The 13,867-nt window shown below is 46.8% G+C and overlaps 6 protein-coding genes across 6 annotated transcripts; 5 read left to right on the top strand and 1 right to left on the bottom strand.

Annotated features, from left to right (window-relative positions):
* Positions 1 to 158: 158 nt before the first annotated feature.
* M431DRAFT_527263 (hypothetical protein) lies at positions 159 to 2,691 on the top strand. Its single transcript, XM_024920705.1, has 4 exons — positions 159 to 1,201; positions 1,263 to 1,564; positions 1,626 to 1,834; positions 1,890 to 2,691. Exons 1-4 carry the CDS (start codon positions 234 to 236, stop codon positions 2,436 to 2,438), a joined length of 2,028 nt encoding a protein of 675 aa, XP_024778194.1. The 5' UTR covers positions 159 to 233; the 3' UTR covers positions 2,439 to 2,691.
* A 496-nt stretch (positions 2,692 to 3,187) lies between these two features.
* Positions 3,188 to 4,231, top strand: M431DRAFT_74694 (hypothetical protein; the record flags this gene model as incomplete). Its single annotated transcript, XM_024922255.1, has 3 exons — positions 3,188 to 3,443; positions 3,508 to 3,737; positions 3,791 to 4,231. The coding sequence occupies 3 exons, from the start codon at positions 3,188 to 3,190 to the stop codon at positions 4,229 to 4,231; spliced, it is 927 nt and encodes a 308-aa protein (XP_024778193.1).
* A 632-nt stretch (positions 4,232 to 4,863) lies between these two features.
* Positions 4,864 to 7,743, top strand: M431DRAFT_503487 (hypothetical protein). The gene has a single exon (XM_024918312.1). It carries the CDS (start codon positions 5,031 to 5,033, stop codon positions 7,437 to 7,439), a length of 2,409 nt encoding a protein of 802 aa, XP_024778192.1. The 5' UTR covers positions 4,864 to 5,030; the 3' UTR covers positions 7,440 to 7,743.
* A 66-nt stretch (positions 7,744 to 7,809) lies between these two features.
* M431DRAFT_105726 (hypothetical protein) lies at positions 7,810 to 8,930 on the bottom strand (the record flags this gene model as incomplete). The annotated part of the gene is made up of 2 exons (XM_024911593.1): positions 7,810 to 7,976; positions 8,045 to 8,930. 2 exons carry the CDS (start codon positions 8,928 to 8,930, stop codon positions 7,810 to 7,812), a joined length of 1,053 nt encoding a protein of 350 aa, XP_024778191.1.
* Positions 8,931 to 10,017: 1,087 nt separating this feature from the next.
* On the top strand, positions 10,018 to 11,222 carry M431DRAFT_1272 (hypothetical protein; the record flags this gene model as incomplete). Its single annotated transcript, XM_024912322.1, has 4 exons — positions 10,018 to 10,062; positions 10,120 to 10,676; positions 10,775 to 10,844; positions 10,914 to 11,222. The coding sequence occupies 4 exons, from the start codon at positions 10,018 to 10,020 to the stop codon at positions 11,220 to 11,222; spliced, it is 981 nt and encodes a 326-aa protein (XP_024778190.1).
* Positions 11,223 to 11,498: 276 nt separating this feature from the next.
* On the top strand, positions 11,499 to 12,859 carry M431DRAFT_132953 (hypothetical protein). The gene is made up of 4 exons (XM_024912492.1): positions 11,499 to 12,069; positions 12,137 to 12,441; positions 12,494 to 12,650; positions 12,708 to 12,859. The coding sequence occupies exons 1-4, from the start codon at positions 11,649 to 11,651 to the stop codon at positions 12,722 to 12,724; spliced, it is 900 nt and encodes a 299-aa protein (XP_024778189.1). The 5' UTR covers positions 11,499 to 11,648; the 3' UTR covers positions 12,725 to 12,859.
* The last annotated feature ends 1,008 nt before the right edge of the window (positions 12,860 to 13,867 follow it).

Here is a 13,867-nt window from a genome sequence, read left to right as displayed (position 1 = left end):
GATTGCTCCGAGGGTTTTTCTTCCTTATCTAAGCGGATCGTAATGTCGGGTATGCACCGGCTCTTTTGTTATTAATGCATAGATGGTCCCTTGACTAATAATCCCCTAAGCAAGCCGAAGACAGTCAATAGGCATCATGAAAGAGGACTGAATGGATGCGTTTTATCGCCACCAACTTCATTTCTCACATCAATTCTATTCTTCTTTCATTTTCTCTTACTCTAGTTGGCACGATGACGAACATTGACAAGGCTTGTGAGGAATGTCGTATTCGAAAAATCCGCTGCGAGGGCGGAAACCCTTGTTGTCGGTGTTCGAAGCGTAACATGCAATGTGTATATCGCTTCAAAATCCGAAATCGCTTGAAGAAGCCTCGCGTTAGACCCGCATCATTGTCAAAAGAAAACAACCATGAGACATCTTTAAGGAGACAAGTCAACCTCAGCCATGAGTCTGAGACCGAGAGCAACCAGGGATTTCACGTCCATAGCATAGCAGCGCTCCCGATGCCCTCATACAACTTTCAATTGCACTATGGACCATCCTCCAATTTCTCAATCATGCATCTGGTGTCTAGCCAAATATCCGGCGTTCCGCAACCGCTTGGGCGAAGTGAAGAAGTGGCGCAAGTTGGCCCTGGATTGGATCTATTCGAGTACCAATTTTTATTTTTTGGCGATTTGGCGGACTCCAATAAAGTTGCACCGATTACAGGGGTTCACTTCACCACTCTCCCATCGCAAGAACTGTCCAATCGGCTTCTTGAGCGGTATCTTTCAACATACTGGCATCTGTTGCCAATTGTTACTAAAGACATTTTCCGGCAGCGTCTCGCACAGATATACGCTACGCCCGGAGTATGCGCATTTGACTCATTAGATGGCATGGTAGTACTTGCTGCCATGGCTGTTGGTGCATCCATGATGGGAGAAGAGAAAGTCGCACAGATGTTATTCCAAGGGGTTAAGACCAGCGCGAAACGCGCCAACGAATATGTGAATATCCAATCCATTCATTTGGAGCTCATGCTTGCACAGTTCCGAATGGAAAGATCAAAACCTCATTCTGGGTTTATGCATGTTGGAAATGCGGCTAGGAAAGCCATTGCGGCTGGTCTTCACAGAGGAGTTAATATCCGGGGCAAACTCGAAGATGCTTCACAGCGCCGACTTGCGTTCTGGTGTACGTATGTTTGGGAAGTGTGAGTGCCCCTTAATGTCTTCTTGTCTTGATAAAATAACTGACTTGACGTGTGTGCTAAGATGGGTTTGCTTCATTCTTGGGCGCCAGACCTCTATTTCCGAGCTCGGCTTGCACATACCTGTTCCCACAGACGACAAGATAATGGCGGCCTTGGTGAAACTTATGAAGATTGTATCGCATTGCGCTGATCGCATCTACAATCGGACTTACGAATCTCTAGTGCATATGTGGGACGTGGTAAATGAGATTCGTGGCGAGCTCCGTGAGTTTGCCAATGAGCAGCGAAAGGAAATTGGGCTTGAGCCTGACCGAGTGTCTTGTACTGGAGAATTGGGGTTCTGCTTGACTACAATATCTGCAAGTAAGTAGGGAGAAAGTGCTATTGCGAGTAACTACTGCTAACAACATCCGTTTGATCCTAGTGTATCATCATACTCATCTGCTGCTGTTTCGACCTTTTCTTATACTAAAAGCAAAGCTGGATCTCATACCACCCACAATAAGAACTCCAACGTTAAATAAGCTTGATAGACTCGCTTGGTTGAATGGGGCATGTGAGAATTGCTTAGACACGGCTCAGAAATGTATACGGTTGGTTACCAAGTCTTGCGAGTTGGACGAGATCTGTAGAGTATGTTCAAATCTCCCATCCGAGCAATTGGAAAAGCAACTAACGTTGTAAACAGAGAACAGTATACATGGCATTTTTTCTCGAAGGAGCGTGCTTTGTCCTCGGCTTTGATATGCTCAGCAATAATTCGCGGCGCACAATCCATCTTCCGTATATGCAAAACGCCGTTGATTGCCTTTCAACTATGATTCCTAAACAAGACAAAGCCCTCCCGCAAGTTCCGATTCTTGTGAAAGGGATACAACACATAATCGACTCATCCATGACTTCAGACGTCCAAAGCATCGAAGGAGGCTCACAAGTTGAATCCTTGTGCAACAGCAGCCCATCCATGGTAACTTCTGCTAATACAGAAGCCAACCTGGAAGATTCTGGACCTCCACCCTTTCTTTCTCAACAGCATACGAATAGCATGGCCGACTTAACAACATACGATGTCTTAAATAGCCGCGTATCCTCTACCCTTACCGATATTGAATACGGCTGGCAAAATATGAGTGTCGAAATGCTGTGGCCGGAATTTCCGCACCAACTTCTTCTCAACATGCAGCACACCGGAAGAGCTACACCAAATCATGACCATAGCTTTGGCAAACCGATATAGCATCAACAATTTTTAATTGGCAACAAACTCAATACCCGAATTAACCCGCTGGACATAGTTAAAGCGCTGCTTAAGATTTTGTAATTTACCATTTGACTTTGCCAACGTGAGTTCATAGCCGCTTAGTTCTTGCTTTTCCTTGATAAGAACGTTTGTGGAAATCCATATTACAATATGATTCAATGGGAGGAATTTGCCACCTGTGTTGCAACCCTCTTGTGGCCGTAAAGACACCCCCCATGTCGAATTTGGCCGTTCTACCATATCGATATTACACTATTCCATGCAGCTTAGGGTCGCTACCTGTACCTAATCCATATTAAGGTTTTGGTGAACAACAAACAGCCACATTAAATATGATGCCAATCTCTACACCTAAAGTGTCATGATCGACTGATTTATCTCCATAGCTTCCGAGCCGGTCTAACCACTAAAAAAGAGGTCGGTTGTGAAACTAACTCTAATCAACCGACTAGATAATGCGCAGGTTGGTTGGCCTTGATTTGTGGCTTAACTTGGCAGCAGCTGATATAAACTTCAGCCATCGCGTGAGGTATAACATACGAGAGAGAGTAAATGTTCTGCCATTTACATGACTAAATGTATCTGGTACTTGGTATACATGGAATGTGAACTAAGCATTAAACAAATCATACGTCATCTTGCAATTGATTGCAGCGTAAAAAGGAACGACTTATCATTAGATCCTAGCATGCAAACAAGAACTACCATTGTTATCAACAGCTAAAATGCCCGGGTCACGTATTGCGATTGTTGGAGTCGGTCAAGTTGGTGCCGCCGCTGCTTACGCACTCATCCGCAGCTCAATAGCTGCTGAGCTGCTCTTCGTTGATATCAATGTGAATTTGAGAGATGGACAGGTTCGCGATCTCTCAGATGTAGCGTATAGCTGCAACAGCCGGACAAGAGTACGAGCGGCAAACTACCACGAGGCGGGCCAGTGTGATATTGTAGTCATTACTGCAGGCTCAAGGCACAATCTAGGTAAGATTGGATGAACAAAGGCATTCAACTGAGGTTTTAATTCGAAGACTTACACGTGATCCAGGTGAAACTAGCCTCGACCAAGTATATCGGAATATCTCGATTGTCAAGACCGCTGTTGACGCAATGACGCCCTTCAAATCAGATGCTATCCTATTAGTGGTGTCTAGCCCCGTTGATCTACTCACTTCCCTTGCCTTGAAGCTCTCCCAGCTTCCGCCGTCCCAAGTCTTGGGCTCTGGTACGTATCTGGATTCTGTGCGTCTTCGTGGAATGTTGGCGGACAAGATTGAAGTAAGTGCTTGTAAGCTATATTCGAAGCCGAAACATGTTAACGATATCATTAGGTTGCGGCGAAATCGATTGATCTATTCGTATTGGGGGTGCAGGGAGAATCCCAGGTGACGGCGTGGTCTGCCGCAACAGTTGGCGGCGTACCCATCGACAAATGTCTCTCAGCGGGCATTCCCATCAATCGCGCCGAACTTTCCAGCGAGTGTAAGAATCGATCGCAAAGTATAGTGCGAGCGAAAGGAGCAACACCTTTCGGTATTGCTTCCATCGTGTCCAGCATTTGCTCTGCCATTGTCTTTGACAAGCGGACCGTTCATCCCCTTAGCCACTTCCAGCCGTCATTTGGATGCTGTTTCAGCTTACCCGTGGTGCTCGGCATAAAAGGAATTGAACGCACGGTGAAGGTGCCGCTGGATAGGGACGAGGATGTTCAGATAGCCGACTCAGCAATTGCACTCAAGATGATGATTGACCAAGTGAGTAAGAACTGGTGAATACGGCGAATTTGGAAAGAAATAAGAGAGGGAGGGGGAGAAAATTTTTAGGAGGCATCACGATCTTGTACATTAAAATTCGTCCAGCTAATACACTATGAATGTGTACGTAATGCAAAATTGGGATCTGAAAACAAATAATAGTAATGCTTTATCTTGTCTGTCCTACACCCACTGCTTGTGTGCCTCGGTGGTGCTGACTCTGAATTGTGTGATAATGCTACAACCAGCTTGCTATCCCTCATATTCGGAATCATGGTGTTTAAACACTCATGGCAATGACACAAGGTTTGATCATAATGCACAGTGTACTGTCCAAACAAGCGGGATTTGATCTCGGCTATTCGTGGATGTCGCCGCTGGAACATTGTGTCGTCAAGCCAAATTAGCTGCTCGGCATGGTGTGTGAACACTGCTTGAGTTTGTCTCTAAACTCTAAAGTGGTATGATAGCACTCGAATTATTACATATGAGATCATCATCCGTTGTGGTGTCATGAAAACGTCTCTTAAGTTTAGGTAACTCTAGAACGAGAGAGTGAAATGGCATTAAAGCAGGACGCAGCATTCGGTCTTTTTGGCGTTCTTTAATTAACTGTCCCTAACTTAATTCTCGATTTTGTCTATATATAAGGGAATAAGCTACACTGTCGGTATTCTTTTGCCTCACTTTAATCCAGCTATAAGTGATCGCTCAATGCAAAGACATTGATATCACATAGCAGAGATTGACCTGCGTCATAAAAGAAGCTTTCTTGACCGACCAAGACATTGACTCAAGCAACGGCAAAAGGAGAAAAATGAACGGCCACCCAATTTCGGGACCTATGGTCCTCAATTTCGAGCACTTAAAGCGCAATGATGTCAATCTAGTTGGCGGGAAGAATTCTTCTCTTGGAGAAATGATTGGTGCGCTGAGTGCCAAAGGAGTTCCTGTCCCCCCAGGCTTTGCCACAACTTCCAACATGTATTGGCACTACGTTGATGCCAATGGAATACGAAGCAAACTGGCATCGCTGGTGAAGGAATGGGAAGCGGGTAGGCTGAGCCTTGCTGAAGCAGGCCAAATGACCCGCAGCTTGTTCCTTCATGGGACGTGGCCGGCTGATGCGGCAACGGCTATTCTGGCTGCATATAAAGACCTTGCGGATAAGAATGGCGAAAAGAGACTCAGTGTGGCTGTTAGATCCAGTGCGACCGCTGAGGATCTGCCCGATGCGAGTTTTGCTGGCCAGCAAGAGACTTATTTGAACATCTCTGGAGATGAGGCTCTCCTAGACGCCTGTCGCCGTTGCTATGCTTCACTCTTCACAAACAGGGCCATGAGCTACCGCCGAATTAAAGGCTTTGAACAAATGGGTGTTGCGCTGTCCATTGGTGTGCAGTGCATGGTTCGCTCTGATATCGGCGGCTCTGGTGTCATGTTCTCAATTGACACCGAAAGTGGCTTCGACAAGATTGTCCTCATCAATGCGGCATGGGGCCTGGGGGAGAACATCGTACAGGGAACCGTCAACCCTGACGAATATCAGGTTTTCAAGCCACTGCTATCCAGCCCCAATCTAAGCCCCATCTTGGAGAAGAAGCGAGGTGACAAGGGGATCAAGTTGGTCTATGGCGATCAACAGACGCCCACACGCAATGTCCCCACGTCCAAAGCAGAGCGACACGCTTTCGTGCTCAGTGATGACGAGATCTTACAGCTAGGGCGGTGGGCATGTACCATCGAACAACACTATGGATGCCCTATGGATATGGAATGGGCCAAGGATGGCATTACGGGTAAACTGTTTATTGTACAAGCCCGGCCGGAAACCGTACATTCGCACCACGACACCGGCGTCTTTAAAACATACAAAGTTAACAACAAAGGGCGTGTATTGGTCACTGGGCTTTCAGTCGGCGAAGCGGCTCTGTCGGGAAGAGTCTGCCTTATTTCATCGCCAGCAGATATTGACCAATTTGTTGACAACTCTATCCTCGTCACCGGAGCAACAGACCCCGACTGGGTGCCTGTAATGAAACGAGCCGCGGCCATCATCACGGATCACGGAGGCCGCACCTCGCATGCTGCCATTGTCAGCCGTGAACTCGGACTTCCAGCCGTTGTTGGCACAGGCAATTCCACCTATCTCCTGCACAGCGGCCAGGACGTTACCGTATCTTGTGCGGAAGGAGACTGCGGTTTCGTTTATGAGGGCATCTCGGATGTAGTGAGTGAGACAGTTAGCGTGTCTGGACTTCCCGAGGTCAAGACGAAAATCATGCTCAATCTTGCCAATCCAGCAGCTGCTTACCGCTGGTGGCGGCTCCCAGCCGATGGCATTGGTCTTGCTCGCATGGAGTTTGTCGTTAGCAACGCCATCCAGGTTCATCCGATGGCTCTTGTCCATTTCGATTCACTCAAAGACGCAGACGCCAAGAAACGCATCGCCGAACTCACGGCGGGATACGAGCACAAACCCGACTATTTTGTGGACAAGCTATCGCGTGGCTTTGCGACTCTTTGCGCTGCCGTCTATCCAAAGCCCGCCATTATTCGATTGAGCGACTTTAAGACAAATGAGTATGCTGGTCTCATTGGCGGTGCTGAGTTTGAACCAGATGAAGAAAACCCGATGCTTGGCTTTCGCGGTGCGTCACGGTACTATTCGCCACGCTACCAGGAGGGATTCGCGCTCGAGTGTCAGGCCATCAAGCGTTTGCGCGAGGAGATTGGTCTCTCTAACGCGATAGTCATGATTCCCTTCTGCCGTACAGTTAAAGAGGCACGGAAGGTCCTGGATGTCATGGCTCGCAACGGGCTCAAACGTGGAGAGAATGGCCTACAGGTATATGTCATGTGTGAAATCCCGTCGAATGTGATTTTGGCGGCGGACTTCACCGAGTACTTTGATGGGTTTTCCATCGGCTCCAACGACCTGACACAATTGACACTTGGGGTGGACCGCGACTCCGGCGAGTTGGGTGATCTGTTTGACGAACAGGATGAGGCAGTCAAGTGGATGATTTCGCGAGTCATTTCCATTGCGCGCGAGAGAGGCTGTAAGATTGGCATCTGTGGACAGGCTCCAAGCGACCATCCGGAGTTTGCCAGATTTCTCGTTGACGCAGGCATTGATTCCATCTCCGTCATCCCAGACAGCTTCTTAGCTGCAAAGAAGCAAGTTGTGGCCGCCGAAAAGGCATTGGGGAAGTCGCACGGCTAATCTAGTGAAATCTGGTCTATAATTGTAGTGGATTTTTGACGAACATCACGCTTAAGTCTTCAAATAGGGATTCGTTTGAGAATTATAATGTACGTTCTTGTCTATGAAAGCTATTTGACCATTATGAGAAAAAGATGTACATGGACTACATTTTACGAAATAAGTATACAAAAAATAATGTATCTGGCTACATAATCGGTCTTGGATGGTGCTTTTACGTCTGTAAAATGTCAAATGCGTCCACTCCATATTTGGCATAGGAGCGAGACAAATAAATAAATACCAACACTCAATTTTAATGTATTAAGGTAAATATCTAAACTTTCAATACCGAAAGGTTTTATGTAGAAATGAATTCTAAGCGATGACCTTAGGCAGAGCCAGCCAAAGCTACGTTCCGAAGAGTTCCAAGATAACCCACATTAAGAAGAGTTACTCTATCGTTAAGTACCGACAAATCAACTGAGCGTGGATGAGTGGAATCTTCCGAGAAGAATTTATGCACTCGTTTGGCAACCCACGCAGGATTCTCATCCGCTAATAATTTTCCAAGGTCAGCCAAAGAACCGCAGACATTATTGATGGGAGGGAATTCCATGACTTACCAATCCAGTGTCCAGCCTTTGGAACAGCATCCGTCTCGAGATGGCTAGTCACATTACCCCAGAGTTGCTTAGCAAAGGGCCCTAGGCTAGCTTCTCCTCCCATTGACAAGGTTGCCATTTGGAGTGGCTTCTTTCCGAGAGTGCCTTGGAAAAAGCTGGCCGTTTCGGTAACTGCTACAATCCCGAATGGGCCAAGCATGGCTCTGAGGAATCCTGGTTTCGAAATTGAGCTCGTATATCGATTGACAATATCTTCGGAGAAGCTCGTAGCGCCAGAGTAGCTCCCGTGATAGAAATACCATTCAAGCATCTGCCTCTCTTTCCCGGAGATGAAGAATTCGGCGGCATCTGTGATCGAAAAGAAGGCGAGCTGCCAATTGGCGTATAAATCCCAGTACGATCCAGGGTTTCGCGCTGTTTCAAACCCAAAACCAGGGAGAAGGTATTCCGTCACAACAAGCCTCTTAACCAGATCAGGATACTTCACAGCCAGGGCAGTCGCTATGCCAGCTCCCATATCATGCGATAGCACGTATGCTGAGGTTATATTCAGATAATCCAGGACGCCTTTAAGATCCTCTGCAGACGCCATGACGGTGTAATTCCCATCTGGTGGCAACGAAGAGTCTCCGGCCCCACGGTTATCCACGGCGATGACGGTGTAATTCTCCGCCAGTAGAGGTCCAATAGTACGCCATGTGAGGCTGAATTGAGGGTTGCCATGCACCAGCAGTACAGGTGGCCCACTTCCAGCGTAACGAAAGTGAATACTCACGTCTTCGAGAGCAATGCGTTGGTGGGCCCAGTCATCGAAGTTTGTGAGCGCACTTGCATAGCCAGTCCATTGAAGGCACAAGAGGAAAGGTATAATAAATGGCAGATGCATTTGAAAAAGATTGTTTCGTGGTGCCGAGTTTGACTGATGTGTTTTCAAGCTTGCTGACAGGGCTGCCGATGCTAGGAGAGTGAACTCTCTGTTGTGCGTGCTGTGAAGAAAGGAAAAAGCTGACTGTAAATAAAGCAGGCAGAGAAGTGGCCTTGGCAAAGGAATGGTCACACAGATCCACTTGATAACTCAATATTTACATATATACGGAGTACTTCTACGCCTCATCCATTATTGTGTCGTACAAAGCAGACAACGGATGGGAAGCACAAAGAACGTGACAAATAGGCGTCCATATTCTAATTCCGAACGTATCACTGAGGGCGCAGGTACGCATGGTGTAGGCGTATGTGGGATGCGTGCTCATCAAAGCCTGCTTATAAATTTTGTACACAACTCTCCTGAATCAGCCACAATGGCCTATTCTTGGATCAAGGAGGAGCCTCTAGATTGCATCAGATTGATGATTAATTGTGTGAAAGCCAGGCAACTATGAGGTGGGTGATATCTCCTCTGTACTGCGTAGACCCAACTAAGGTGCTGAGTCTTTTGCTCGAGATGGATAGTTTTGGCAGTTGCCATTCTTGGACAGTCTCCTGATGAAATGAAATAGAGCATCCATTCCCACTTACTTTACACCAATCAAATATAAGAAGGCAAATCGGTAGTTGATATGTTCTCACAAGTGAGGTATAAACCATGTTTAGTTCCTAGCTGTCAAACCCTTGCAGTTGCTACTTTTAGAATAGTCTACGAAGTCCGGAGTGCCGAGGGGCGATTTCTACCACCTTCAAGACGCCTCTTCATAACCCAAGAGAATTTGTTGGTAGTATCATGCAGTTTATTACTCAATAACTAACGGGCAATTCGTCGAGGAGATTTCAAATCAATCATCCAAATGTTTCTACCGCACGGAACGATTCCTTTGCAATGAACCCCCCCTTCCCATCATGGTCGCCTTCAATGACAACTATAAAACCGCGAATCTCAGCTACGATGGTAACGAGTTTCCAACAGTTAAATTTCCAACTTGATACAACTACACACAAATTTTATTGATAACCAATCTTCGAACATTTTATTCAAAATGGCCGCGAAAGCACCCCTCAACGTCATCATTGGAGCTGGCAATGTATTTTCTTCTCGCCACAAGTATACAAAAGGTCTTACTCTGACAATTGGCTTGTAGATTGGAGACAGAAGTATCGACAAAACGGTGCGGTATGACACTCCTGAAGAAGTAAATGCATACTTGAACGCTTTCTACGATCGCGGCTACAAACATATTGATACCGCTCGCTCGTACTCGACCGGTGCACCAGGAACATCTGAGCCCAGACTTGGTGCTGTTGAGGCTGGCAAGAGGTTCACCATCGATTCTAAAGCGCTATCTCGAGAACCAGGGAGCCACACGAAGGAAAAAATCGCCAATGAGGTTGACGCGTCCCTCAAAGCTCTAAAGGTTGACCAAATCAACATCTATTACCTGCACCAACCTGACCGAGAGACCCCTTTTGAGGAGACATGCGAAGCCATGGACAAGGCGTACAGGGAAGGCAAGTTTAGAAAGTTTGGGCTTTCTAACTTTAGAGCCAGCGAGGTCGAACAAGTTCTCGAGATCTGCGAACGTCGCGGATTCGTGAAGCCGAGTGTCTATGAGGGACAGTACAACCCTATTGTCCGAGGCGGAGAAACAGAATTGTTTCCCCTTCTGCGCAAGAACAATATTGCATTCTATGCATGGAGGTAGGTGATTCGGTTCTATCATTCAATACCAAGTTTAGCAGTCCTCGTGAAAGAGTGAGGGAGACGAATGAGGTTATAATAAGCTAACCATTTGATAGCCCTGCCGGAGGAGGCTTCTTTGCTGGAAACCACAAGAATGGCAAATCAGGCGGCCGTTTCGACACATCCGTGAGCTTTCTTCATCAATTACTCGGACTGGTTGCGAGTTGATGGGTAATATCTAACATTAATATGCAGACTTTTCTCGGAGCCATCTACGCGCAGCTGTATCTCAAGCCTTCCATTGAGGCAGCAACGGAGGATGCTTTGGCAATTGCCGGCAAGCACGGCATTAGCGGCCATGCTGTTGCCTTGAGATGGACCGTGAATCACAGTCTTCTTGATAGGAAGCATGGTGATGCCATCATCATTGGCGCCTCTAACCTCGACCAGCTCAACTCCAACATCGACGTCATTGAGCAAGGACCCCTGCCTGACGATGTCGTCGAAGCTGTGAATGCTATCCATACTGCTCTTGGCTCTGATGAGGTCCCTTATCACTTTTAGAAGAGAACATCACACTGTGGCTGGGCAAATTGACTCATTGGTAATCCGGCGCTTTTCATCTTCAAGTTGCCTTGGATCTCGGTTTTTGATTACTGAGTATGAGCCCGGTAGAAAGCCGGCCAAATATCGGCAGGTGTCGGAAGTCCATTTTGGGAAACTGCAAGTCTTGGCACGCTCGTTGTAGCCTAGCGTCGAATTTCATAGTGAGGCTCTAAGTGCTAAGTGAGTGGCTTTGCGGGCAATTGAGATTTGGATTTATCATCATGTCATTCCATACGGAATTAAAATTCTCACAAAACATCAAGTATTTCGGCCGGTATTTTACTCCCATTTCTTTGTAGTCGTTCAATTAGTGATATAGTTCCAACGTGCCTGAATCTCCCATTGTTATCGGTATCATCCAGCAGCATCTCGGCACACTCCACCATGAGCCAACCAACACGAGGAAAGGTGCACTTTGTCTATCTCACAGATCCCTCAAAGGCAGCCATTTCGTCACATAAAGCGGCTAAATCACATGCCGCGCGGCACGGACATGCAAGGATACGGAGACAGCGAATGAATGAATACCATGAGGAGAAGAAGAAGCACGAAGGAAGCAGTCAAGCGCCCCGGAAAGCCGCGGCAGAGTCCTCGGCTGGCGGCAGCCGCTCAGCCTTGGCGGCAAATCCACGATCCAGCTCTAATCAGAATCAGAATGAAGCCAGTCGCGAAATAGTTCTTCATCTTCCTCCCACTTCTCAATCTCCTAGTTTGGAAACCTCTCCACTATCTTCAATACCCAAGAACATTCACGCCGTCTATGGCGCCGATATTGATCCTACCCAGCAATTCCTCCTCTATCACTGTGAGTTGCTGATCCGCCGTGCTGCTATTTTGAGGATCATAAAGCGACCTAGCTTATATAATGATAGATGTCAGCTTTGTTATCCCGTTTGGGAAACGGCATTGCAAGAAATACACAGACTCTAATGTGTGGAAACGCTTCATGCTCACCGAGCTACTTCCAGCCGCGTTGGCGAACCCTGGATTACTGAGCGCAATTTTACTTTCTGCTTGCCGAAGCCTTTTCGAAGAGGCTAAGAACAATCGTTACGTACAGCTAGCTACGTACTATAAGCTGGCTTGCCTGCGATCGATGAGTGAACTGCTCGCAGCCCAAGATCCGCCGGTTGGTGACCCGGCAATAGCCCAAGTCTCTTTGCTAGCAGCAGATGAGGTAAGATACGAGCTTACATACTCGAAAAGGCTGATGTTAAATCCTTGAGCAGCTCAATATCGGTGATAAAGATACCTCGAAGCAGCACATGGACGCTGCCAATAGGATGGTCCTTATGAAGGGAGGCAGCGCAACGCTTGGTATGAATGGCTTCCTCAAGGCTATAGTGGATACATTGACTTGCGCATTATCACGGCGAGATCCAATGTGTAAGTCTCTTATTCCCAGGATATCCCAATGACCATTCTATGTTAACATGAAAGCAGCTTGCGATATGACGTGAAGTTCAAGAGCACAGTATCTGTCCACAATCATGTGTCCAATAGCTTGTAAGGTGGCATAAACCCTGTACTGTAAATATAAAGGTAAAGTGAGTCTAAGCAGAGCAGCTACAAGAACATTATATAGTCTAATAACCATCATTCTTCAATTCAAACGTCACCCGGCATATTTCCTCAGAAAACCTTTGTTAGAATACGTTTTTTACGGACTGGTGGCGATAGAGCTCTATACGATGAATGGCCAACGCCAGGATTGGCAGCCGAGACGACCGACAGTCCGCTAAAAGCAATGCGTAGATTATCTAAAGTAGATATTACAGGGTTATTTGAGTCTTTTTTTAGTACAGTCTTTCTTGTCAGCTCTTGTTGCGGATGCTTCATCCGACCCCAGACATCAACGGATCTTTTACTAATAATGGCGCGCCCTCTTGGAGCTGCCTATAACGGTAACGAGGAGATGTTTAATTTGTTGAGCACAGCCTTGTGATTTGACCACGGAAAAATTCAATGCCGCATTTGTATTCTCAGGGGCTTTATTCGGCGTTTATACAAGATTGCTCACGATGGTCTTGATTTAAGCTATGTGGAGGTGTCGGCTCGGCAGTACCAGATAAATTGAATGCACACTATCGCATGTAACGTTGGAGCTTCACTCTTGCCGGGTATCTCATCCTACCCGGGAAGCATCCGCCGGATTTTTGGAAAGTAAATAATATTTGCGCTATGCTATCTACAATTGAGCGATTCGGATTGTTGAAACAACAAGATTTGTCCTTTCCAGTTTGTCGTCAAGGTGCTGTCAAGAGCTGCGGGCAATGAATTGAACCGAAGGAGCAATAAACGCAGTCATGAAGCTTAAATGTCGAGATGGATTACGGATGGAGAAAAGACCCTTGTTGCCCCATTTTATCCGTAGCGGCCGCACCGCTACAGAAATTTTGCTACCGATGGGCTGACTTGTATTCTTTTGCGGCCGTCGAGAGCCGGTGGGTGTTCTTGATATGGCCTAGAATCTGTAAGTTCCATTGTTAATGGTCCTGTTGTGTACTGTATCGGGATGATACAAAGCACCGTTGCTATCTGGAGTTCCTCGAGGACTATTGACGCGGTGCCATATTCGGGTAACAAGAACAGAAAGCATGATT

The sequence above is a fragment of the Trichoderma harzianum genome (genome assembly GCF_003025095.1).
Source record: "Trichoderma harzianum CBS 226.95 unplaced genomic scaffold M431scaffold_2, whole genome shotgun sequence".
NCBI lineage: Eukaryota > Fungi > Ascomycota > Sordariomycetes > Hypocreales > Hypocreaceae > Trichoderma > Trichoderma harzianum.
The sequence above is the reverse complement of the archived record's forward strand: the minus strand, read 5'-3'. Positions and strand labels throughout refer to the sequence as shown.

Bases quoted from the DNA above. Each gene is read 5' to 3' on its own strand.
- M431DRAFT_503487 (XM_024918312.1), top strand. From the start codon at position 5,031: ATGAACGGCCACCCAATTTCGGGACCTATGGTCCTCAATTTCGAGCAC.
- M431DRAFT_527263 (XM_024920705.1), top strand. From the start codon at position 234: ATGACGAACATTGACAAGGCTTGTGAGGAATGTCGTATTCGAAAAATC. The intron at 1,565-1,625 runs GTAAGTAGGGAG...GTTTGATCCTAG, and splicing joins CTTGACTACAATATCTGCAA to TGTATCATCATACTCATCTG. The intron at 1,835-1,889 runs GTATGTTCAAAT...CGTTGTAAACAG, and splicing joins AGTTGGACGAGATCTGTAGA to AGAACAGTATACATGGCATT.
- M431DRAFT_132953 (XM_024912492.1), top strand. From the start codon at position 11,649: ATGAGCCAACCAACACGAGGAAAGGTGCACTTTGTCTATCTCACAGAT. The intron at 12,070-12,136 runs GTGAGTTGCTGA...ATATAATGATAG, and splicing joins GCAATTCCTCCTCTATCACT to ATGTCAGCTTTGTTATCCCG. The intron at 12,442-12,493 runs GTAAGATACGAG...ATCCTTGAGCAG, and splicing joins CTTTGCTAGCAGCAGATGAG to CTCAATATCGGTGATAAAGA.